We start from the raw sequence: 27,920 nt of genomic DNA on the forward strand, positions 1-27,920 counted from the left end.
AGGAAAATAACCTCACACTCAACGTCAACAAAACAAAGGAGATGATTGTGGACTTCAGGAAACAGCAGAGGGAGCACCCCTCTATCCACATCGATGGGACAGTAGTGGAGAGCGTAGTAAGTTCCTCTGCGTACACATCACGGACAGACTGAATTGACCCACACAGACAGCGTCGTGAAGAAGGCGCAGCTGTGCCTCTTCAACCTCAGGAGGCTGAATAAATTTGGCTTGTCACCAAAAGCACTCACAAACTTCTACAGATGCACAATCGAGAGCATCCTGTCGGGCTGTATCACCGCCTGGTATCACCGGGGGCAAACTACCTGCCCTCCAGGACACCTACACCACCCGATGTCACAGGAATGCCATAAAGATATTCAAGGACAACAACCACCCGAGCCACTGCCTGTTCACACCGCAATCATCCAGAAGGTGAGGTCAGTACAGGTACATTAAAGCAGGGACCGAGAGACTGAAAAACAGCTTCTATCTCAAGGCCATCAGACTGTTAAACAGCCACCACTAACATTGAGTGGCTGTTGCCAACACACTGACTCAACTCCAGCCACTTTAATAATGGAATTGATGGAAATTGATGTAAAAATACAATCACTAGCCACTTTAAACAATGCTACTTAATATAATGTTGACATACCCTACATTACTCATCTCATATGTATATACTGTACTCGATACCATCTACTGCATCTTGCCTATGCCGTTCTCTACCATCACTAATTCATATATCTTTATGTACATATTCTTTATCCCTTTACACTTGTGTGTATAAGGTAGTAGTTTTGGGATTGTTAGGTTAGATTACTCGTTGGTTATTACTGCATCGTCGGTACTAGAAGCACAAGCATTACGCTACACTCGCATTAACATCTGCTAACTATGTGTATGTGACAAATAAAATTGGATTTGAACTCACTAAAAGTGGCAGTAATAAAGCCTCTTTTGAAAAAGCCAAACCTTCACCCAGGAAATATAAAAACTAAAATCGGCCTATATCGATTCTTCAATTCCTCTCAATTTTTAGAAAAGGCTGTTGCGCAGCAACTCACTGCCTTCCTGAAGACAAACATTGTATACGAAATGCTTCAGTCTGGTTTTAGACCCCTTCATAGCACTGAGACTGCACTTGTGAAGGTGGTAAATGACCTTTTAATGGCATCAGACCGAGGCTCTGCATCTGTCTTCGTGCTCCTAGACCTTAGTGCTGCTTTTGATACCATCGATCACCACATTCTTTTGGAGAGATTGGAAACCCAAATTGGTCTACACGGACAAGTTCTGGCCTGGTTTAGATCTTATCTGTCAGAAAGATATCAGTTTGTCTCTGTGAATGGTTTGTCCTCTGACAAATTAACTGTAGATTTTGGTGTTCCTCAAGGTTCCGTTTTAGGACCACTATTGTTTGCACTATATATTTTACCTCTTTGGGATGTCATTCGAAACATAATGTTAACTTTCACTGCTATGCGGATGACACACAGCTGTACATTTCAATGAAACATGGTGAAGCCCCAAAATTGCCCTCGCTAGAAGCCTGTGTTTCAGACATAAGGAAGTGGATGGCTGCAAACTTTCTACTTTTAAACTCGGACAAAACAGAGAAGATTGTTCTAGGTCCCAAGAAACAAAGAGATCTTCTGTTGAATCTGACAATTAATCTTAATGGTTGTACAGTCGTCTCAAATAAAACTGAAGGACCTCGGCGTTACTCTGGACCCTGATCTCTCTTTTGACGAACATATCAAGACTCTTTCAAGTACAGCTTTTTTACATCTACATAACATTGAAAAAATCTGAAACTTTCTGTCCAAAAATGATGCAGAAAAATGAATCCATGCTTTTGTTACTTCTAGGTTAGACTACTGGAATGCTCTACTTTCCGGCTACCCGGATAAAGCACTAAATAAACTTCAGTTGGTGCTAAATACGGCTGCTAGAATCCTGACTAGAACCAAAACATTTGATCATATTACTCCAGTGCTAGCCTCCCTACACTGGCTTCCTGTCAAGGCAAGGGCTGATTTCAAGGTTTTACTGCTAACCTACAAAGCATTACATGGGCTTGCTCCTACCCATCTCTCTAATAGGACAGGAGAAGTACTCCAGATATAACAAACTGACCCTAGCCCCCTGACACATAAACTACTGCAGCATAAATACTGGAGGCTGAGACAGGAGGGGTCAGGAGACACATGGGCTTGCTCCTACCTATCTCTCTGATTTGGTCCTGCTGTACATACCTACACATACGCTACGGTCACAAGATGCAGGCCTCCTAATTGTCCCTAGAATTTCTAAGCAAACAGCTGGAGGCAGGGCTTTCTCCTATAGAGCTCCATTTGTATGGAATGGTCTGCCTACCCATGAGAGCCGCAAACTCTGTCTCAACCTTTACGTCTTCACTGAAGACTGATCTCTTCAGTGGGTCATATGATTGAGTGTAGTCTGGCCCAGGAGTGTGAAGGTGAACGAAAGGTTCTGGAGCAACGAACCGCCCTTGCTGTCTCTGCCTGGCCGGTTCCCCTCTTTCCACTGGGATTCTCTGCCTCTAACCCTATTACAGGGGCTGAGTCACTGGCTTACTGGTGCTCTTCCATGCCGTCCCTAGGAGGGGTGCGTCACTTGAGTGGGTTGAGTCACTGATGTGATCTTCCTGTCTGGGTTGGCCCCCCCTCTTGAGTTGTGCCGTTTCGGAGATCTTTGTGGGCTATACTCGGCCTTGTCTCAGGATGGTAAATTGGTGGTTGAAGATATCCCTCTAGTGGTGTGGGGGCTGTGCTTTGGCAAAGTGGGTGGGGTTATATCCTTTCTGTTTGGCCCTGTCCGGGGGTATCATCGGATGGGGCCACAGTGTCTCCTGACCCCTCCTGTCTCAGCCTCCAGTATTTATGCTGCAGTAGTTTATGTGTTGGGGGGCCTAGGGTCAGTCTGTTATATGTGGAGTATTTCTCCAGTCTTATCCGGTGTCCTGTGTGAACTTAAGTATGCTCTCTCTAATTCTCTCTTTCTTTCTCTCTCTCGGAGGACCTGAGCCCTAGGACCATGCCTCAGGACTACCTGGCATGATGACTCCTTGCTGTCCCCAGTCCACCTGGCCGTGCTGCTGCTCCAGTTTCAACTGTTCTGCCTGCGGCTATGGAATCCTGACCTGTTCACCGGACGGGCTACCTGTCCCAGACCTATTATTTGACCATGCTGGTCATTTATGAACATTTGAACATCTTGGCCATGTTCTGTTATAATCTCCACCCGGCACAGCCAGAAGAGGACTGGCCACCTCTCATAGCCTGGTTCCTCTCTAGGTTTCTTCCAAGGTTTTTGCCTTTCCTAGCCAACATGCTTCAACACCTGCATTGCTTGCTGTTTGGGGTTTTAGGCTAGGTGTCTGTACAGCACTTTGAGATATCAGCTGATGTATGAAGGGCTATATAAATACATTTGATTTGATTTGTTCAGGGGCAGAACGACACATTTTTACCTTGGAAGCTCAGGGATTTGATCCAGCAACCTTTCGTTTACTTGCCCAACGCTCCTACCCGCCAGTAAGAGATGACAAATGTGCAAAGCATGAGAGAGTAGGAGGGGGATGAGGAAAGGATGAAAATGAACAAGGATGACAGAGGGAGAGTGCACAATAACAAAGACTGATGCGCAGGGGCTGAGAGAGAGAGATAGAATGAGGGCGAGAGAGGGATGAATCTCACCATCTCCTCGTCCTCGGCCAGCACCAGGTCGTAGTCACTCAGCGCCACACAGAAGATGATGGCAGTGACTCCCTCAAAGCAGTGGATCCACTTCTTCCTCTCGGACCTCTGACCCCCCACATCAAACATCCTGGGGAGAAAATATAAATACAGACTTAGCATGTACGCGCAAACACACATGAAAATTCAAAGTACTTTCAAACATCACACTACTCATTAACACTACAGCCAGCAAACTTCAGCCCTGAATTGAACACTCTTGACTATAGAGGGTGACACACCCAGAGGGTGTTGTGAGTTGGCTTAGACTATTGAGATAGACCCTTAGAGTGGGTACACTAGAGACTGTGTCTCACTTGAAGTGGAGGTCTTTGAAGGTGAAGTGCGTCTCCACAATGCCAGTGGTCTTCACCCTGGTCCTCAGCACATCCTGCTGGGTGGGTACGTATGCTCCGTGGGCTATCCTATCCAGGTCATTCAGATAACTGAGAGAGAAAAGGCAGAATGAGAGAGTGGGAGTGAGATGAGGGGGGGATAGGGAGGTCTGTCTGTTGTAGTTGTATGAAGGATGTTAGTGTACTCTGAAGCAGGAGTGTGTGCGCAAGGTTCTCCCCAAAGAATGTAAGAGGGGCACAACGACTCCTTGTGGACTTGGCTGCGCCACCATGTAAAAACCTACCCTCTGAAAAAGATAATGTCCGAAAGTGCCCTGCATTTCTAATATACAGTACCAGTCAAAAGTTTGGACACACCTACTCATTCAAGGGTTTTTCTTTATTTGTACTATTTTCTACATTGTATAATAATAGTGAAGACATCAAAACTATGAAATAACATATGGAATCAAGTAGTACCCAAAAATTGTTAACCAAAACAAAATATATTTTATATTTGAGATTCTTCATAGTAGCCACCCTTTGCCTTGGTGACAGCTTTGCACACTCTTGGCATTCTCTCAACCAGCTTCATGAGGAATGCTTTTACAACAGTCTTGAATGAGTTCTAACACGCTGAGCACTTGTTGGCTGCTTTTCCTTCACTCTGCGGGCCAACTCATCCCAAACCATAGCACTTGGGTTGAGGTCGGGTGATTGTGGAGGCCAGGTCACCTGATGCAGCACCATCACTCTCTTTCTTGGTCAAAAAGCTCATACACAGCCTCAAGGTGTGTTTTGGGTCATTGTCCTGCTGAAAAGCAAATGATAGTGTGACTAAGTGCAAACCAGCATGGAGTATCGCTGCATAATACTGTGGTAACCATGCTGGTTAAGTGTGCCTTGAATACTAAATAAATCACATAATGTGTCACCATCAAAGCCCACCACACCATCTCATCCATGCTTCACGGTGGGAACACCACATGTGGAGATCATCCGTTCACCTGCTCTGCATCTTGCAAAGATTTGGACTGGGCTTATGTCCATTCCTCATGTTTCTTAGCCCACACAACTCACTTCTTCTTATTGGTGTCCTTTAGTAGTGGTTTCTTTGCAGAAATTCGACCATGAAGGCCTGGTTCACACAGTCTCCTCTGAACAGTTGATGTTGAGATGTGTCGGTTACTTAAACTCTGAAGCATTTATGTGGGCTGCAATCTGAGGTGCAGTTAACCTCTGGGGTCGGGGGCAGTATTTTGACATCCGGATGATAAGCGTGCCCAAAGTAAACTGCCTGTTACTCAGGCCCAGAAGCTAGGATATGCATATAATTGGTAGATTTATATAGAATTATGTCTGTGAGTATAACAGAACTGTTTTGGCAGGCGAAACCCCGAGTACAAACCATCCCCAAAAAATAAACATTTCAGCTTACCACTATTTTCAATGGCTAGTACCATAATTATAAATCCAAGTCTTCCCAAATTGCAGTTCCTAAGGCTTCCACTAGATGTCAGTCTTTAGAAAGAGTTTCAGGCTGTTTTTTGGAAAAATGACCCAGAAATTGCAGTTTTTCTCGGTGGCTCCCATTTTGGCTGTTGTGTTTCCAAGCGCGTGGAGGAAAGCTCCTTCTTTCTTATTTATCTCCGGTAATGAACATACTATTCTCAGTCTTAAACTTTATAGTTTATTTGCGTATTAGGATACCTAAGGTTTGATTATAAACGTTGCTTGAAAAAGTTTATTAGTAACGTTTGGGATTAATTTTGTATGCATTTTGATGGAGGAAAACAGTGGATTATTGACTGAAGCACACCAGCTAAACTGAGTTTTTATGGATATAAAGGACATTATCGAACAAAATGACCATTTGTGTTGTAACTGGGACCTTTTGGAGTGCCAACAGTAGAAGATCAAAGGCAAGGCATTTTTTTATATCGCTATTTTTGTGTAGCACCTGCCTGATTGAAATATGATTTTCATGTGTTTGTATGCGGGGTGCTGTCCTCAGATAATCGCATGGTTTGCGTTTTCATTGAAATGCATTCCAGGAGACCACCTCATGAAGCTGGTTGAGAGAATGCCAAAAGTGTGCAAAGCTGTCATCAAGGCAAAGGGTGGCTACTTTGAAGAATCTCAAATATATTTTGATTTGTTTAACACTTTCTTGGTTACAACATGATTCCATGTGTGTTATTTCATAGTTTTGATGTCTTCACTATTATTCTACAATGTAGAAAATGGTAAAAAAAAATAATAAGAAAACCCTTAAATGAGCAGGTGTCCAAACTTGACTGGTTGTGTGTATGTATATAAAAATAAGACAAATATGAAAATACAATATATATAGTGCATTCGGAAAATATTCAGACCTCCTGACTTTTCCCACATTGTTACTTAAGAGCCTTATTCTAAAATTGATGAAATTGTTTCCCCTCAATCTACACACAATACCCCATAATGACAAAGCAAAAACAGGTTTAGTCATTTTTGCAAAAAATATACATGAAACAATATGGAAATATCACATTTACATAAGTATGCAGACCCTTTACTCAGTACTTTGTTGAAGCACCTTTGGCAGTGATTACAGCCTCGAATCTTCTTGGGTATGACGCTACAAGCTTGGAACAAATGTATTTGGGGAGTTTCTCCCATTCTTCTCTGCAGGTCCTCTCAAGCACTGTCAGGTTGGATGGGGAATATCGCTAAACAGCTATTTTCAGATCTCTCCAGAGATGTTCGATTGGGTTCAAGTCCAGGCTCTGGCGGGGCCACTCAAGGAAAATCAGAGACTTGTCCTGAAGCCACTCATGTGTGCTAAGGGTCGTTGTCCTCCTGGAACATGAACCTTCGCCCCAGTCTGAACTCCTGAGCGCCATGGAGCAGGTTTTCATCAAGGATCTGTCTGTACTTTTCTCCATTAATCTTTCCCTCGATCCTAGGACTAGTCTCCCAGTCCCTGAATAACATCTCCACAGCATGATGCTGCCACCACCATGCTTCACCGTAGGGATGGTACCAGGTTTCCTACAGACGTGACGCTTGGCATTCAGGCCAAAGAGTTCAATATTGGTTTCATCCGACCAGAGAATCTTGTTTCTCATGGTCAGAGTCCTTTAGGTGCCTTTTGGCAAACTCCAACCGGGCTGTCATGTACTTTTTATTGAAAAGTGGCTTCCGTGTGGCTACTCTACCATGAAGGCCTGATCTCCATATAGGTACTCTAGAAGTCTGTCAGAGTGACCATCGGGTTCTTGGTCACCTCCCTGCCCAAGACCTCCCTGACCAAGGCCCCCCCCCCCCGATTGTCAATGTTGCAGAATTGTTTTGCTACCCTTCTCCAGATCTGTGCCTCGACACAATCCTGTCAATGAGCTCCACGGACAACTCCTTTGACCTCATGGCTTGGTTGTTGCTAAACTATGGGACCTTATATAGATTGGTGTGTGCCTTTCCAAATCATGTCCAATCAATTGAATTTACCATAGGTGGATTCCAATCAAGGTTGTAAAAACTTCAAGGATGATCAATGGAAACAGGATGCACTGGAGCTCAATTTCGAATCTCATAGGAAAGGGTCTGAATGCGTACGTAAATAAGGTATCTTTCTTTGTAAATGTGCAAAAATGTCTACAAAACTGTTTTTGCTTTGTAATTATGGGGTATTGTGTGTAGATTTGAGAAAAAAAATGTATTTAATCCATTTTAGAATAAGGCTGTAATGTAATGTGGAAAAAGTCAAGGGATCTGAATATTTTCCAAATGCACTGTATATAAACAAATGTATGTGGACACCCCTTCAAATTTGTGGATTTGGATATTTCAGTCACACCCATTGCTGACAGGTGTATAACAATTGAGCACACAGCCATGCAATCTCCATAGGCAAACTTTGGCAGTAGAATGACCTTACTGAAGCGCTAATCCAAAATGTTAATCCAAAATGGTGTTTGATGGGGTCGAGGGCTCTGTGCAGGCCAGACAAGTTCTTCCACACCGATCGAGACAAAACATTCCTGTATGGACCTCGCTTTGTGCACATGGGCATTGTCATACTGAAACAGGAAAGGGCCTTCCCCAAACCGTTGCTACAAAGTCGGAAGCACAGAATCGTCTAGAATGTCATTGTATGCTGTAGCATTAAGATTCCCCTTCACTGGAACTAAGGGGCCTAGCCTGAACCATGAAAAACAGCCCCAGACCATTATGTACATTACCGTTCAAACATTTGGGGTCACTTTGAAATGTGTTTTTCTTTCAAAAACAAGGACATTATTTGTCCATTAAATTAACATCAAATTGATCAGAAATACATTTCAGACATAGTTAATGTTGTAAATGACTATTGTAGCTGGAAATGGCAGATTTTATATGGAATATCTACAGAGGCCTATTATCAGCAACCATCACTCCTGTGTTCCAATTGCACGTTGTGTTAGCTAACCCAAGTTCATAATTTTAAAAAGGCTAATTGATCATTTGAAAACCCTTTTTCAATTATGTTAGCACTCCTGAAAGACACCTCAAGTCCTCAACTGGCAACTTCATTAAATAGTACCCGCAAAACACCAGTCTCAACGTCAACAGTGAAGAGGAGAACCTGGGATGCTGGCCGGCTTCATCAACAAGTGCATCGACGAAGTCATCTCACAGTGACCGTGCGTACATATCCCAACCAGATGCCATGGATGAAAGGCAACATTCACACCGAGCTAAAGGCTAGGGCTGCCGCTTTCAAGGAGCGGGACACTAATCTGGAAGCTAATAAGAAATCCCACTATGCCCTCAGACAAACCATCAAACAGGCAAAGCCTCAATACAGGTTTAAGATTGAACAAAACTACACCAGCTCTGAAGCTCGTCGGATTTGGCAGTGCTTGCAAATTATTATGGCCCGGTGACACAAGCCTACAAGACGAGCTAAATGCCTTTTATGCTTGCTTCGAGACAAGCAACACTGAAGCACGCATGAGAGAAAAAGATCTAACGGACGACTGTGTGATCACGCTCTCCGCAGCCGATGGAAGCAAGACCTTTAAACTGGTCAACATTCACAAGGCCGCAGGGCCAGATGGATTACCAGGATGTGTACTCGGAGCATGCGCGGACCAACTGGCAAGTGCCTACACTGACATGTCCAACCTCTCCCTGACGGAGTCTAATACCAACATGTTTCAAGCAGACCACCATAGTCCCTGTGCCCAAGGAAGTGAAGGTAACCAGCCTAAATGACTACCACCCCGTAGCACTCATGTCGGTAGCCAGTCAAGGCTGGTCATGGCTCACATCAACACCATTATCCCAGAAACCCTAGACCCACTTCAATTCGCATACCGCCCCAACAGATCCACAGATGACACAATCTCAATCGTACTCCACACATGGACAAAAGGAACACTTACAGTTGAAATCAGAAGTTTACATACACTTAGGTTGGAGTCATTAAAACTTGTTTTTCAAACACTCCACAAATTTCTTGTTAACAAAGTATCGTTTTGGCAAGTCGGTTAGGACATTTACTTTGTGCATGACAAGTAATTTTTCCAACAATGGTTTACAGACAGATTATTTCACTGTATCATAATTCCAGTGGGTCAGATGTTTACATACACTAAATTGACTAACTTTAAACAGCTTAGAAAATTCAAGAAAATGTCATGGCTTCAGAAGCTTCTGATTGGCTAATTGGCATCATTTGAGTTAACTGGAGGTGTACCTGTGGATGTATTTCAAGGCCTACCTTCAAACTCAGTGCCTCTTTGCTTGACACCATGGGAAACTAAAAAGGAATCAGCCAAAAATACATATTTTTTTGTAGACCTCCACTTATCTGGTTCATTATTGGTTACAAGTCCAACGCTCTAACCACTAGGCTACCTGCCACACCAACGACAATGAGGTCTACACCCATTGTATTCAGCGCATTTTTGATTGGATTAGTTTTCTTTATTTAACCAGGTAGGCCAGTTGAGAATAAGTTCTCACTGCGACCTGGCCAAGATAAAGCAAAGCAGTGCAACAAAAACAACAGAGTTACAAACAAACGTACAGTCAATAACAAAATTGAAAAATCTATGTACAGAGTGTACAAATGTAAAAGATTAAGAGGTAAGGCAATAAATAGGCCATAGAGGTGAAATAATTACAAATTAGCATTAACACTGGAGTGATAGATGTGCAAGAGATAGAGATACTGGGGTGCAAAAGAGCAAAAATATAAAAATCTATACGGGGTTGAGGTAGTTGAGTGTGCTATTTACAGATTGGCTGTGTACAGGTAAGCTGCTCTGACAGCTGATGCTTAAAGTTAGAGAGGGAGATATACAGTGGGGCAAAAAAGTACTTAGTCAGCCACCAATAGTGCAAGTTCTCCCACTTAAAAAGATGAGGCCGGTAACTTTCATCATAGGTACACTTGAACTATGCCAGACAAAATGAGAAGAAATCACATTGTAGGATTTTTAATTAATTTATTTGGAAATTATGGTGGAAAATAAGTATTTGGTCAATAACAAGTTTCTCAATACTTTGTTATATACCCTTTGTTGGCAATGACAGAGGTCAAACGTTTTCTGTAAGTCTTCACAAGGTTTTCACACACTGTTGCTGGTATTTTGGCCCATTCCTCCATGCAGATCTCCTCTAGAGCAGTGATGTTTTGGGGCTGTTGCTGGGCAACACGGACTTTCAACTCCCTCCAAAGATTTTCTATGGGGTTGAGATCTGGAGACTGGCTAGGCCATTCCAGGACCTTGAAATGCTTCTTACGAAGCCACACCTTCGTTGCCCGGGCGGGTGCGTTTGGGATCATTGTCATGCTGAAAGACAGAGTCACGTTTCATCTTCAATGCCCTTGCTTCACAGTAGGTATGGTGTTCTTTGGATGCAACTCAGCATTCTTTGTCCTCCAAACACGACGAGTTTTTACCAAAAAGTTATATTTTGGTTTCATCTGACCATATGACATTCTCCCAATCTTCTTCTGGATCATCCAAATGCTCTCTAGCAAACTTCAGACGGGCCTGGACTTTTACTCGCTTAAGCAGGGGGACACGTCTGGCACTGCAGGATTTGAGTCCCTGGCGGCGTAGTGTGTTACTGATGGTAGGCTTTGTTACGTTGGTCCCAGCTCTCTGCAGGTCATTCACTAGGTCCCCCCGTGTGGTTTTGGGATTTCTGCTCACCGTTCTTGTGATCATTTTGACCCCATTGGGTGAGATCTTGCGTGGAGCCCCAGATCGAGGGAGATTATCAGTGGCCTTGTATGTCTTCCATTTCCTAATAATTGCTGCCACAGTTGATTTCTTCAAACCAAGCTGCTTGCAGATTCAGTCTTCCCAGCCTGGTGCAGGTCTACAATTTTGTTTCTGGTGTCCTTTGACAGCTCTTTGGTCTTGGCCATAGTGGAGTTTGGAGTGTGACTGTTTGAGGTTGTGGACAGGTGTCTTTTATACTGATAACAAGTTCAAACAGATGCCATTAATACAGGTAACGAGTGGAGGACAGAGGAGCCTCTTAAAGAAGAAGTTACAGGTCTGTGAGAACCAGAAATCTTGCTTGTTTGTAGGTGACCAAATACTTATTTTCCACCATAATTTGCAAATAAATTCATAAAAAATCCTACAATGTGATTTTCTGGATTTTTTTTTCTAATTTTGTCTGTCATAGTTGAAGTGTACCAATGATGAAAATTACAGGCCTCTCATCTTTTTAAGTGGGAGAACTTGCACAATTGGTGGCTGACTAAATACTTTTTTGCCCCACTGTATATGGGGCTTTGGTGACAAAACGGATGGCACTGTGATAGACTACATCCATTTTGCTGAGCAGTGTTGGAGTCTATTTTGTAAATGATGTCACCAAAGTCAAGGATCGATAGGATAGTCAGTTTTACGAGGGTGTGTTTGGCAGCATGAGTGAAGGATGCTTTGTTGCGAAATCGGAAGCTAAATTTAATTAAGGATTGGAGATGCTTAATGTGAGTTTGGATGGAGTGTTTACAGTCTAACCAAACACCTAGCCATTTGTAGTTGTCTGCAGTTGAACCGTCCAGAGTAGTGATGCTAGTCGGGCAGGCGGGTGCGAGCAGCAAATCGGTTGAAGAGCATGCATTTAGTTTTACTTGCATTTAAAAGCAGTTGGAGGCCACGGAAGGAGTGTTGTATGGCATTGAAGCTTGTTTGGAGGTTTGTTATCACAGTGTCCAAGGAAGGACCAGATTTATACAGAACGGTGTCGTATGAAGTTTCATATGAGGTGTGTGTGTGACTGCCTTGCTCAGTTAGCAAGCTAGCCAACTAACAAGCTAATGCACATTATTAAACCTAACAAAAAAATGTTTTTATTCAAGCACAAAACTCTTTAGCTAGATGTAAAATATGTAAAGACTTGCTACAGAAGCTTTTAAGGGAAAACAAATTGTTTACATTTAAAAAATGCTATTTGATATTCAAATTAGTAGTTAGTCTTGTCCCATCGCTGTAACTCCCGTACCGACTGGGGAGAGCCATGAAACACATCCCCTGCCAAGCCACACTGCTTCTTGACACAGCTTGCGTAACCCAGAAGCCAGCAGGACCATGCATGCACCCAGCCGGCCACAGGAGTCGCTAGAGCGCAATGGGACTAGGCCATCCCGGCCGGCCAAACCCTCCCCTAACCCAGACAATGCTGGGCCAATTGTGCACCACCTCATGGATTTCCCGGTTGCGGCCGGCTTATGAAAAGCCCGGGATTGAACCAGTGGCTTAGACCGCTGCCCTAGTCGGGAGGCCCCAAGTTCCAACAATTCTGATGTCGGCTCCCCAATTGGCTGAAAGTAAAGTTGTCGTCCACTACCGACTGCCGAGCATTGCGATTCTACAAGTAGAAACAGCAGGTTCGTTGTTACAAGATCGGTATGCAGCAGTAAATATTTCGTTCTAGCAAGATAATTAATTGCCTCCTATGATAAGTACCTATCGGCAGTCAGATTTTCTGTCTCACACTTAAGGAATGGAACACAAAAATAATTTCCACACGTTTTTCTTAACAGAACATGTTTTCTTTGCCCGAATCAACTTAATTGGCTATTAAAAAAAGTATATACTGTGGAAAATATTTCAATAAAGAAATTAAATTATGTATTTGCACTTAATCACTGTTTGCTACTTTATTTATCATTTAAGGCTTTAGGTTACAGGAAATGGCAGTTACAGGTGTTCATTTACACTTAAGTTTCTCTCATCTTGCATTTGTCAAGTGCAAGTGTTGGTTTAGGAGAGGAGGGTTAGGAAGGGGATTATTTAAGATACTCTTTAAAGAGATAGGGTTTCAGGTGCTTTGGGATGGGAAGGGACTGCTGTCCTAGCTTCAGGGGGAAGCTGGTTCCACCATTGGCGTGCCAGGACTAAGAAGAGCTTGGGCTGAGCGTGAGCTGCCCTCTCATAGGGGTGGTAGGGCCAAGAGACCAAAGGTGGCAGAACAGAGTGCTCGGGTTGGGGTGTAAGATTTGAGCATAGCCTGAAGGTAGGAAGGGGCAGTTCCTCTTGCTGCCCATAGGCAAGCACCATGGTCTTGTAGTGGATGCAAGCTTCGACTGGAAGCCAATTGAGTGTGCAGAGGAGAGTGACATGGGAGAACTTGGGAAGGTTGAAAACCAGGCGGGCTGCAGTGTTCTGGATAAGTTGCAGGGGTTTGATGGCACAAGCGAGGAGCCAATCCAACAGCGAGATGCAGTAGTCCAGACAGGATGTTGTAGAGTAGGAACCGGCAGGAGCGAGTCATTGCTTTGATGTTTGCAGAGAACGACAGGGTGGTGTCTAAGGTTTTCCCCGGCAAAAAATATATATTGTCGACAGGACGTTCCTTGTTCTTTTGACCAATCAATTTGATTTAAAAAATTTTAAACTTGGATTTTTCCATATATAAAACACACCCTTTGTGTTTTAATCAAATAAACTATATGCATTGAGCTCGTCTGATGCTTTACACACACACTGATGAAATAAGTCTCAAATGGTCTCTGGCTCCCTCCTTGAGTCAAGACAACCAGAAGAAAAAATCCTTAACCTGACCCTCTTCCTCTTGGCTTTCGTAGATTCTGCCGTTACGCTCCTGAAGTTTCCGGCAACAGGTTACACGAGGAGTCTGCAACATCTCATGTGGAATGCCAATTTATCTTACCATTTCTACCGATCTGAGTTCAAGTAATAGTTTTCATATGCACATTTTTCACTTGAATTTATAATATCATCTTCATATCTCAAAATCATGGGTAGGTGGTTAATCAATATATAAATGAAAATGATAAACCTAAAAAGTAACTTCTATTGTCAACTATGTAAAAATAACCAAAAATGACAAGAAATAAAAACATTGCAGCCTGCGGCAGCCCGCAACAAACTTGAAACATTGTATCAACTATTAACTTGGGCCTGGGCCCTCAGTTTCCAGCGCCAGTGAGCTCGAGACAGACACAGCCGTAGGCAACTTGCGAAGTAATCAGGTAGGCCTATTTTATGACATTTCCACTGGATCAGAGCATGACATTTTCCCCCTTGAGTGGTTATCGAAAGGGAGAGAGCTGGAAATATTTTTCAAATACATTTAGGAGCAATTGTCATTCTCAATGGATGTAAAAACAGACTTACTTTGCCTCATACATCAAGTATGAGCAAAGTAAACACAGCTCATTAGTAGTGGTGCGTTAAGCCAATCAGAAATACTATCAGATCCCCAAATGGGCACATTTATATGCCTACATTTGTGAGCAGGCCATGCAGCCTATAGGCCTACTTCTATACACAATCCTTACTCAACATTGATAGGAGCGCTCCAAACGAAAGACAATGACTAAATTCACAAAACTCATAAATGGAATGAAATAAACCAAAACTTGTTTTCACAAGTGTTAGCATACGTTCTGCAAACAATGTGTCCACTCCGACAATGAGATTGGTAAAAGACTGGAATAATAATATATTGAATGCATTAACAGAAACGACCGTAACAAAACAAACATTGTAGATTAGAAATTAAAGAAAGGAACGGTAAATATACTACTACTGATGTGTGTAATTAGGAAATTGATTGACTAACAATCAAACAATTCACACAAGGAAGTTAAAAGAAATGTATGTGTACAAATTGGTGGGAGAGAGCGAATTCTGGAGAGAGACATACATTGTGCATTTTAGCCTCACTTCCTTTCTTCTTGGACTGTGCCATCCCGTGGCCTCCGCAATGGATTAGTTAAGTGAGATGGGCTCGAATAAGACAGGTGTCTCGTGTGCCATAAAATATATAAATGTTCTGCTGGACAAAAATATAAATTCAAAAAATATTTTGGCCAACAGCCTATCGACTAATTAGGGTCAGCCCTACCAGGGTCACACCAAGGTTCTTCGCACTCTGGGAGGGCGGCACTGGAGTTGTCAACAATGATGGAGGTCTTTGGGTGGGCAGGCCTTCCCCGAGAGGAAGAGCAGCTCTGTCTTGTTGCAGTTGAGCTTGAGGTGGTGGGCCGACATCCAAGCTGAGATATCTGCCAGGCACGCAGAGATGTGTGTCGCCACCTGGGTGTCAGAAGGGGGGGGACAAAAGTAGTTGAGTGTCATCCGCATAGCAATGATAGGAGAGACCATGTGAGGATATGACTGAGCCGAGTGACCTGGTGTATAGAGCGAAGAAGAGAAGGCCTAGATTTGAGCCCTGGGGGACACCAGTAGTGAGAGTATGTGGTGCAGACACATCCAGGAAATTAGCTTATCAAAGTGTCAAGCTCATTGAGGAACTCTCCAAGGGCACCTGGTGGGCAATAGATGACAAAGTTGAGAGTGGAGAAGTGACATCATGGAATTCAAATGAGGATGGACAGGTGAGAGTGAGATGAGAAAATCTCCAGTTAGGAGAAATAAGTAGCCCTGTGCCACCACTGCGACGACCACATGCTCTTGGACTATGAGAGAAAACGTAGTCAAATGGAGAGCAGATGGAGTAGCAGTGTTCTCTGGGGTGATCCAGGTCTCCGTCAAGGCCAAAAAGTCAAGGGACAATGACAGCATAGGCTGAGATGAACTCAGTGTTCTTCACCACAGATCGGCAGTTCCAAACGCTGCCAGAGATACGGAATTCCACTGGAGTTGTGCGTGCAGAGTAGATTAAATTAGAAGGGTTGCAGCCAAGGCATGGGGAGTGTCTGTAAAGCCTACAAGGAGAGGAGTAAACAGGTATAGAAAAACGGTTGCCAAAGCTACAAAAGAGCTAAATTAGATTAAAAAATAACTAGGTAAGATACTGGTGTGGTGCCTTTCTCAAAGAACAACTTGTCAGAACAGTCTTAGTTTTGGCGACAAGACCGCCACAGACGTGACCGCCACAACTGCTGCTGAAAAACCAGGGGAGACTGAAGTACTAATACTAATTGCCTAGCAGAGGTGAAGAGGACACCTCCCTGTACTTATTGCTGATTGCCTAGGAGAGGAGAAACTACTCCCCCTCCTAAACAGCCACTGATAACCCAAACAAGTCACAAATTGCCCTGCCCCTTAATCCTGGTTGATGTGTCAATCATCTGCAAGTTATGAGCAGTAAGTAGTCCACACACCAAGTAGGCCTCTAGGAAGACAGGCAGCACATAACGTAGACGGACCTAGCGAGCAAAAAGATAAGTACCATCACTCATAGGGGTCTCTAGTTATAGAATGGTTCAAAAACGCGCTGCCCCCCACCTCGTTACTCATCTTCACCACCTTGTTAAAGAACCTTGGGGCAGAACTCTGTTGTGTGTGTGTGTTACTCACTAGGCGGCAGAGTCGTTAAGCTGGTACTCTCGTGACCGGCTGAAGCAGGACTGGACACCCCCGTCCTTCCAGAGGCGCTGGATGACTCCGGCCAGTTCGCCGGTCATGAAGCCCTCCTCTGCCGATCCCGCCAGCACAAACAGCTGACGAGCATCATCCTGGTGGGGGACAGGAGACACAACCAACGGTTAGGAGGCAAAAGCAGTCAGTAAGGTAGGGTTTATTCTGACATTCTCACTATTGTTTTAAACCTAATATGACTTGCAGAGCCTCTCCCACCCTAGCTGGGTGAAGTTTGGGCTATTCAACTATATTCGTAGAGGGGCTAGATTTTAAAATGGTTATTAACTGGGGGGCCCAGATATTTTCTACATGGGATTACACTTCCTAAAACCGGTATATAAAACAATGCACAAATTACAATCTTATAAAGCACTTTTATTAAAATTAAATGTTGCTATAAGTGCTTTACAATTAGCCTAATTCTGTGCATCAAATTGTTTAAATAGTGGAACACATTTGTACTGATTACACACTTGACCTCTATCACATCACATGTCTGTTTTACATAACTTAAATCTAAGTTTTTATTTACACACAGGAAACCTTTAACGCATGACATTTCTCAGTTGACCAGCATCATATCTGGCCGTGATCGGGAGTCCCATATGGCGTCGCACAATTGGCCCAGTGTTATCCAGGTTTGGCCGTCATTGTAAATAAGAATGTTCTTAATTAACTGACTTGCCTAGTTAAATAGAAAGGTAATAGAAAAAAAAATATATATATATATATTTTACACAGAAACCTTTTATGCGTTGCATATCTCAGCTGACTAGCTTTTGCAAAGAAGTCTCTCGCCCCCCACATCAGTAGAGAACGGGTCCCTATAAACAAACTGCACCACCTCTGTGGGGATTTAAACTGAAAGCTAACTTTGCAACAAGATTTGATGAGTTTATCTAAAAAACTCTGACATCACGGGAGTGATCTGTACTGATGGCTGAATATAGTTAAGGAAATTCAGTATTGTTTGGGCTCAAATCAGAGGAGAAAATAACATTTGTTTTTCAATCATGTCAATAACCGTTTTAAACTTCCCCTGTAGTCCATTCAATTGATTGAAAATGTCACTAAAAAAATAAAAACATCTGATACAAACTCATCAAGCATTTGCTAGATGTGCGTTGGCTGTCTTTTGGCGGCAATTGCGGAGAAAAGCACCTCCTCCCTAAGCTCACATAGGCTGCTCTCGAAAGCATTATTACCCTTGCTTAGCCACTGAACATTATGTAAAGGTAGATCATGATGCCCAGCAGACTACAAAACAAGCAATGTTGAAGGCTAGATGTGGATTGGACACAGTTTATTATAAACACCATGGACTCAGTTATGGCTAACTCACCACTGAGTAAAGTGTAAAGCACACTCTGGTATCAGGCAGTGTAGTGATCTCATCTGCGGTGAAAGAGCTAATAGGCAGGCAGACAGACCTTGTACACCTGTTAGCAGTTCTTATTGGCTGTAACTGGTATGTTGAGTGATACTGATTGTTGCACTTATATGGGTGGGACTACAGGAAAATATTTATTTTTAAATTAATGTTTTATGATGTTGATCAAGGGCCATTCTATTCTGGATAGAGCCAATTTGCGCTGTTCTGTGAAGGGAATAGTAGGGAATCAAATTTGATTTGTCACATACACATGGTTAGCAGATGTTAATGCGAGTGTAGGGAAATGCTTGTGCTTCTAGTTCCGACAATGCAGTAATAACAAACGAGTAATCTAACCAATGAGTAATCTAACCTAACAATTTCACAACAGCTACCTTATACACACAAGTGTAAAGGGATGAAGAATATGTACATAAAGATATATGCTGCCCCCCACCTCATTCATATATGAATGAGTGATGGTACAGAATGGCATAGGAAAGATGCAGTAGATGGTATCAAGTACAGTATATACAGTGGGGCAAAAAAGTATTTAGTAAGCCACCACTTGTGCAAGTTCTCCCACTTAAAAAGATGAGGAATGTAATTTTCATCATAGGTACACTTCAACTATGACAGACAAAATGAGAAGAAAAAATTATCCAGAAAATCACATTGTAGGATATTTAATGAATTTATTTGCAAATTATGGTAGAAAATTAGTATTTGGTCACCTACAAACAAGCAAGATTTCTGGCTCTCACAGACCTGTAACTTCTTCTTTAAGAGGCTCCTCTGTCCTCCACTCGTTACCTGTATTAATGGCACCTGTTTGAACTTGTTATCAGTATATGAGACACCTGTCCACAACCTCAAACAGTCACACTCCAAACTTCCCTATGGCCAAGACCAAAGAGCTGTCAAAGGACACCAGAAACAAAATTGTAGACCTGCACCAGGCTGGGAAGACTGAATCTGCAATAGATAAGCAGCTTGGTTTGAAGAAATCAACTGTGGGAGCAATTATTAGGAAATGGAAGACATACAAGACCACTGATAATCTCCCTCGATCTGGGGCTCCACGCAAGATCTCACCCCGTGGGGTCAAAATGATCACAAGAACGGTGAGCAAAAATCCCAGAACCACACGGGGGGACCTAGTGAATGACCTGCAGAGAGCTGGGACCAAAGTAACAAAGCGAACCATCAGTAACACACTACGCCGCCAGGGACTCAAATCCTGCAGTGCCAGACGTGTCCCCCTGCTTAAGCCAGTACATGTCCAGGCCCGTCTGAAGTTTGCTAGAGAGCATTTGGATGATCCAGAAGAAGATTGGGAGAATGTCATATGGTCAGATGAAACCAAAATAGAACTTTTTGGTAGAAACTCAACTCGTCGTGTTTGGAGGACTGTTAAGGGAATTTTAATCAATGATGACTAATTATGTATACATTTCAATCAGGACTGACTAATCAGAATACTATTATGTTACTGTATATGTACTAATCAGAATACTATTATGTTACTACATGTATGAATTTTCTTTTTAATCCTAGTACTGAATATAATGTGTGTAAATATAATCAAGAATTAGAACAATGACTGTCTGTTCCTTGGTAGAAATGAATGAACTATATCACCAGAAGGCTTATCTTCAGAAGCTGTCCTGAGCTCAGGTCGTATATTATCTTAATAGGGAGAGACGATGTGAGAACCATGCAGCCTTTGTATTAGAACGGAGATGGCACGGGTTGGTACTGGAACTAATGACGTCATTTTCAGTTTATAACCTGTGGTAAACTGTATCGTGTTCAGTACTCTCGTGAATAAAATCTGCTGTTTGACTTTAAGACTGGGCTCTGTCCATTACTATAAAATAAGAGTCTTACAAATCCTTATGAATTGACAGAGTGTTTAATTTTAATTGGGTGTTAAAACAGAGTTATTTAATTCCTGCTACAAGGACAAAGAATGCTGAGTTGCATCCAAAGAATACCATACCTACTGTGAAGCATGGGGGTGGAAACATCATGCTTTGGGGCTGTTTTTCTGCAAAGGGACCAGGACGACTGATCCGTGTAAAGGAAAGAATTAATGGGGCCATGTATCGTGAGATTTTGAGTGAAAACCTCCTTCCATCAGCAAGGGCATTGAAGATGAAACGTGGCTGGGTCTTTCAGCATGACAATGATCCCAAACACACCGCCCGGGCAATGAAGGAGTGGCTTCGTAAGAAGCATTTCAAGGTCCTGGAGTGGCCTAGCCAGTCTCCAGATCTCAACCCCATAGAAAATCTTTGGAGGGAGTTGAAAGTCCTTGTTGCCCAGCAACAGCCCCAAAACATCACTGCTCTAGAGGAGATCTGCATGGAGGAATGGGCCAAAATACCAGCAAGTGTGTGAAAACCTTGTGAAGACTGTTTGACCTCTGTCATTGCCAACCAAGGGTATATAACAAAGTATTGAGATAAACTTTTGTTATTGACCAAATACTTATTTTCCACCATAATTTGCAAATAAATTCATTAAAAATCCTACAATGTGATTTTCAGGATTTTTCCCCCCTCATTTTGTCTGTCATAGTTGAAGTGTACCTATGATGACAATTACAGGCTTCTCATCTTTTTAAGTGGGAGAACTTGCACAATTGGTGGCTGACTAAATACTTTTTTGCTTTTCTGTACATATGAGATGAATAATGTAGGGTATGTAAACATATAAAAGTGGCTAGTGATGCATTTGTTTTTACATGTATGGCAGCAGCCACTCAATGTTAGTGGTGGCTGTTTGAAAATAAAAGAGAGCCGCACACTCTAGGAGCTCAGATGCAAAAATGTAATACCAACGTTTCGACAGCCAAGCTGTCTTCATCTTGGTATAATCACAAACACTCGTTTATATAGTGTCAAAAGACACAGGTGTCTGTAATCATGGCCAAGGCCTAATATCATTGGTTAATAATCAAATATTAAAATGTCATACAAAGAACAGCATACAAACAACAAATGGATAGCATACGATCATAGATTAATTTAACTACACAAGTTTACAAACAATTACAATGGCAAAGTCACAATAATCACAAGAATGGCTTCAGATCGCGGGGCAAAAGGGCTTTCTAATGATCAATGAGCCTTTTAAAATGATAAACTTGGATTAACTAACACAACGTGACTTTGGAACACAGGAGTGATGGTTGCTGATAATGGGCCTCTGTACGCCTATGTATATATTCCATTTAAATAAATAAAAATCTGCTGTTTTCAGCTACAATAGTCATTTACAACATTAACAATGTCTACACTGGTTTTCTGATCAATTTGACGTTATTTTAAAATTGGATTTTTTTTTGCTTTTCTTTCAAAAACAAGGACATTTCTAAGTGACCCCAAACGTTTGAATGGTAGTGTATGTGTTGCCACCCTAGGGTCACACACTACTCAAAGCAAATGTAGAACTTTTATTAAATCAAAAACATGTCAAACCGTCAAAAATACCATATGACATATGTTGGCCATATCGCCCTAATCAACCTTACCCCTGCCTCTTACAGTCGAACCCTACCCTCTGCCGTTTAACCCCATTGACTCACAACATCCTCGACTCCCAGTCACAGATCTAGGATCAGCTTTCCCCTCACCAACGATACCAGTATCACGATACTTGTTTGTATCATGGCGAAGAAACAAAACAGGAAGTGGATTAACTTCTTTAGGAAAACAGCCCTAATGTTGGAAACCAACATCATTATGTTGTCATCCAGAGTCACATGTATTTATTTTCCATACTATAGCACACAATTTTATATACAGAATTTTTTTTTAAAGGACCAAAGAGGGGTCTGCTTCATGTTTTCATTTTAGCCATGGGAAAAATATTGCGATACTGGCATCATCCTAGCCCTAATCCTAACCTGAACTATAAGGAGTTAAAAGCACGAAACTGCTCTTGGATCAGTATCTAGAGCTCCCAGTGTCCTACTCCCACTCACCGCTCTGGCTGCATCAGAGAAATCGATCTTGAGGCGCCCCATGGCTCTGATGATGGCGATTATGGACTGGATGGTGTTGCTGTACACCACCGCTTTGTACTGCTTACACTCTTCCTCTGAATAGCCCGCCTCATGGATGATCCTGGGAGGGAGGGGGGGGGGGGGGGGTTGGCTCTGTACTCAAGCATTTTGGATTTGAAAATGCTACAATGACTATAAGGTTATTAAGGTGCAGACTGTCAGCTTTAACTTGAGGGTATTTTAATCCATATTTGGTGAACTGTTTAGAAAATACAGCACGTTTTGTACATAGTCTCCCCATTTTTAGGAGACTAAAAGTATTGGGACAAATTCACTTGTGTTTTAAAGTAGTCACAAGTTTAGTATTTGGTCCCATATTCATAGCATGCAATGATTAATTACATCAAGCTTGAGTCTACGAACTTGCTCGAAGCATTTGCTGTTTGTTTTGGTTGTGTTTCAGATAATTTTGTGCCATATGTAAATTAATAGTATATAGTGAGTCATTTTAGAGTCACTTACATTGTTAATAAGAATTGATGTTTAAACACTTCTACATTAATGTGGACGCTACCACGATAACGGATAATCCTGAATGAATCGTGAATAATGAGGAAGTTCCAGAAAAAGAAAAATCATACCCCCAAGACATGTTTACCTCTCACCATTAAAATAAACTTGGGAGATTAGCATTTTTGGGGGGTGATATGTGCGTTTAACTTTCCTCAGTCATTATTCAGGATTCATTCAGGATGATCTGTAATCATGGTAGATTGCACATTAATGTAGAAGTGTTTACAAATATTATATTCTTATTTACAATAAAAGTGCCTACAAAATAAAAATTTATGATGTGTGAATGTCCCAATACTTTGTGTAGATAACGAGAAACTTACTTCATCTGTTTGACAATTGTACTCTTCCCTGACTCCCCAGCACCTGAGAGAGTGAGAGGCAAATTAGTGAGTGATAGGCAGACATTACACAACACATTCAATCATCGTTGTTTTGACTTGAGAAATTGGGCTGATCATAACTTGTTGTAGGCCTAACTCACATTTTACACAATGCCCTACGAGAGTTACCAGTCCAGATACTGTGTAGCTAAAGCTATACAACGTTGAGAAACCAAGTGTCTGATCAGCTCTTATACAGGCATTAGTTTAAATTGGATTAATCAACTGGATCCTCCCACCAATGAGATGATAGCTCCAGCGTGGCAGACCTAAACTGATTTCACTTAGGATTTACGGTATTTTGCTGTGAAAAAAAATGGCCAATGTTTATATGACCACCTTACAAACCGGCCCAGTTTTACCACATTCTTGCCTGCATACGCCTTTAATACCTCTTTTATATCTCCCATACGGATGCTGGTGATGAGTGGTAGTAGTGGTGTGCAGATGTGGGTGTGCATCTATTTTAATAAATCCAGTGAATATACACCATCAAAAATACATCCATTATTAATTTGTTTAGGCATGTCCTAAAACAAGACTAATAATGAAATCAATGGTTCATTAAAAAGAGACAAGACACACATACCCCGATCACAGTAAACACACATTTTATAGTATGAATATAACACAAATATTTGTGTCACAGGAACATGTGGAACCGGTGTCATATAAAAGTGATATTTTGAAACAGAGCTGAAACCCATGCTTTTTCGATCCACCTTTCCTCTCCTTCCTACCCTCACTCCACTTTGTAAGGGAGCAGGCTTAGGGTCTTACATTGAGAGTATCCTCACCATGACACTGTTAGAAAATAATAGCAATCCTATTTTCAAAAGCATGTGAGTCTCATGTACAACTAGCCTTGCACATCTTGGGGAATATTCAGAGGTGGAAACTTGCCATGGGAATGAACAGGAAAATATGCAAATTAATATTAATACCATTTTAAAAGGTAGATGTTTTTTGCAATGGATATATTTACCATAACATATGGAGAGAAAAACCTTTTACATTATCATAAGTAGAGAATTGCAAATGATTAAATCCTTCCAATAGGAACAACAAAACAATTTAGTTACAAATTTAACTTTAATTAAACAAGTTGACTCTTCACATGGGATGATTTCACTGAACAACAAAAGGGAATATTGAATGATCCATCGCATCTCCCAAAAACATTTTCAACATACAACTGTAAAATGACAGTCTAGAAACTAAAGCTTTGGTTGTCCATGTCTTGTCCCTGGACCTCCTCAATGTCCATCTCTTGAACATTAGACTCTGAAGCCTCATCTTCACGGTCACTTTCCAACCCTGTTGAGGATGGCCCGTTATCAGGCTCAAAAAGCCTCAAATTTGTCCAGATGGCCCCCAATTTTTCAACCCTTGTATTGGTCAGCCTGTTGCGTGCCTTGGTGTGTGTGTTCCCAAACAAAAGACCATCTGCGCTCTGAGGTGGCTGATGTTGGGATTTGGAGGATGATGTAGGCAACAGGGGAAAGAACCTCAGATCCACAAGTCCCTTCCACCAGGTGGCTGATGAGATGTTGGCACAACTGCCATATTGCATCTCCATCCCAAAGCCCTTGCTTGGAAGTGTATTTCACCAGACTGCCAAGAACCTTGCCCTCATCCAGGCCAAGTTGGCGAGACACGTTAGTGATGATACTATAGGCCCTGTTGATCTCTGCACCGGACAGGATGCTCTTGCCAGTATACTTGGGGTCCAACATGTATGCTGCAGCGTGTATGGGCTTTAGGCAGAAGTCTTCACACTTTTTGATGTATTCCAGAACTGCAGTTTCCTCTGCTTGGAGCAACAGTGAAGTAGGCAGGGTAGTACGGATTTCTTCTCTTACATCTGCAAGCAGAGTCTGAACATCAGACAGGATGGCATTGTCTACCTCAATCCGTGCAATGGCTACTGCTATAGGTTTCAGGCTGCTTACCACTCTCCCAAAATACATCATCCAGGAGGATCCTCTTGATGGGACTGTCCACAGCCGCAGACTGTGATATGGCCAGTTCTCGGAGAGACTCCTTCCCCCCCAGGAGACTGTCAAACATGATGACAACGCCACCCCAAATGGTGTTGCTGGGCAGCTTCAATGTGGTGCTCTTATTCTTCTCACCTTGCTTGGTGAGGTAGATTGCTGCTATAAATTGATGACCCTTCACATACCTAACCATATCCGTGGCTCTCTTGTAGAGTGTATCCATTGTTTTCAGTGCCATGATGTCCTTGAGGAGCAGATTCAATGCATTAGCAGCACAGACAATGGATGTGATGTGAGGGTAGGACTCCTCTACTTTAGACCAAGCAGCCTTCATGTTTGCAGCATTGTCTGTCACCAGTGCAAACACCTTCTGTGGTCCAAGGTCATTAACGACTGCCTTCAGCTCATCTGCAATGTAAAGACCGGTGTGTCCGTTGCCACTTGTGTCTGTGCGCTTGTAGATACTGGTTAAGGGGTGAAGATGATGTCGTTAATTATTCCTTGCCCACAAACATTCGACCACCCATCAGAGATGATTGCAATACAGTCTGCTTTATCTGATTTCCTTGACCTTCACTTGTAGTCTGTTGAACTCTGCATCCAGCAAATGAGTGGATAAAGCATGTCTGGTTGGAGGGGTGTATGCTGGGCGAAGAACATTCAGAAATCTCTTCCAATACACATTGCCTGTGAGCATCAGAGGTGAGCCAGTTCCATACACAGCTTGAGCAATACATTCATCAGCATTTCTCTGACTACATTCCTCCATTGAGTCAAACTCCTGATTCCGGGAGGACCATGAGCTGTTGCTATCGATAAGGTGTCTGATTCATCATTTTCATCTCAAATAGAAGTAGAGGGACTTTCGTCAGAGGTTGCTTGTTGTGAGTGCTGAGGGAACTTGATGCACTTGGCCAGATGATTCTGCATCTTTCTTGGATGATTTGGCACAGTATTTGCAAATGTACACAGAATTTCCTTCTACAATAGCTGCAGTGAAATGTCTCCACACATCATATAGTACCTGTGTTGCATTTTCCTGTAAATAAACCCCAAATACAATTTCATGTACAGATAAATTGTTAAGCAGTTGATTAAACAACTCTTTAGTAAGATTTTTATTTATTTAAATGAAACATGCATGGAAACAGGTGAATGGAGCAACAGTGCAACTCAGTTAGCAACTTAGTTAACAGGCTCAAGCAAGCTAAAACCCACATGGTAGCAAAAACTAAACAAGCAGAAATTGTTAAGTTAGAAATGATTTAAATACACTTTGCTGTAGGCTACCATTTACTAGTTAACAAAAAATAATGTAATATAAAATATATTCACCCCACCCAGTATTGTAATCAAAACTTACCAGAAAGCATGTAGTCCTTGGCTCGGACAGTGTAGTAGTGTCGGCTCAAAAGCATCTCATTAGCATGCAAACTCTTGAGAATCAGCTGTACATGTGGTGGAAGAATGCACTGTGCATGCAGAGGGTTGCAATTCCACTGAATTGGGGATAGTTTAACCAAAATATGCCACAAGACCTAGAATTGCCTTGTGTACCCCCACAAAAAAAGGTTCACTGTTAGAAGCTAACTTTTTTTGATGAATTTAAGCAAAATTCCCAGCTTAACTTCCTATGGAAAATTTCCAGAAATTTCATCCCAAGTTTCCAACCCTATGTACAACATCTGCGGGCTTTGGAGTTTCCTATAAAGTGACCGAGCAAAATAATAGACCTACACAGTCTGGTGTGACACCATTTGCCTCATACAGCGCGGCACATCTCCTTCCCATAGAGTTGATCAGGCTGTTGATTGTGGCCTGTGGAATGCTGTCCCACTCCTATTCAATTTCTGTGTGAAGTTGCTGGATATTATAAAGGAACTGGAACACGCTGTATTACACATCAATCCAGAGCATCCCAAACCTGCTCAATGGGGTGACATGTCTGGTGAGTACGCAGGCCAAAGAACTGGGACATTTTCAGCTTGTACAGATTTTTGCGACAAGGTGCCATGCATTATCATGCATAAACATGTGATGGCGTCGGATGAATGGCATGAAAATTGGCAGTAGCTTATGACTGCCCATACCATAATCCCACCGCCAACATGGGTCACTCTGTTCAACGTTGACGTCAGAAAACCACTTGCCCACACGACACTATACATGCCGTATGGCCGGTACAGTTAAAACCAGGATTCAGCTGTGAAGAGCACATTGAAGGTGAGCATTTGCACACTGAAAACGGTTACGACGCCGAACTGCAGTCAGTTCAAGACCCTGTCGAGGATGACCAGCATGTAGATTAGCTCCCTTGAGACGAATTCTGACAATTTGTGCAGCAATTCTTTAGTTGTGCAAACCCACAGTTTCATCAGCTGTCTGGTGGCTGGTCTAAGACGATCCCGCAGGTGAAGAAGCTGGATGTGGATATCCTGGGTTGGACGTACTGCCAAATTCTCTAAAGCTACGTTGGAGGCGGCTTATGGTAGAGAAATTCAATTATCTGGCAACAGCTCTGGTGGACATTCCTACAGTCAGCATGCCAATTGTACACTCCCTAAAAATGAGACATCTGTGGCATTGTGTTGTGTAACAAAACTGCACATTTTAAAGTGGCCTTTTATGGCCCC

At 42.4% G+C, this 27,920-nt stretch overlaps 1 protein-coding gene across 1 annotated transcript in view; it reads right to left on the reverse strand.

Annotated features, from left to right (window-relative positions):
* LOC109867420 (guanine nucleotide-binding protein G(i) subunit alpha-1) overlaps positions 1–27,920 on the reverse strand; it is a 67,271-nt gene that overhangs the window by 14,197 nt on the left and 25,154 nt on the right. Inside the window, exons 2-6 of the mRNA XM_020456573.2 lie at positions 23,228–23,270; positions 22,311–22,452; positions 16,885–17,042; positions 4,079–4,207; positions 3,723–3,852 (exon numbers count right to left, since the gene is read on the reverse strand). Of these exons, the coding sequence (XP_020312162.1) occupies positions 3,723–3,852; positions 4,079–4,207; positions 16,885–17,042; positions 22,311–22,452; positions 23,228–23,270 (602 nt within the window). The remainder of the gene's footprint in view (positions 1–3,722; positions 3,853–4,078; positions 4,208–16,884; positions 17,043–22,310; positions 22,453–23,227; positions 23,271–27,920) is intronic.

Source organism: Oncorhynchus kisutch, linkage group LG22 (assembly GCF_002021735.2).
Source record: "Oncorhynchus kisutch isolate 150728-3 linkage group LG22, Okis_V2, whole genome shotgun sequence".
Taxonomy (NCBI): domain Eukaryota; kingdom Metazoa; phylum Chordata; class Actinopteri; order Salmoniformes; family Salmonidae; genus Oncorhynchus; species Oncorhynchus kisutch.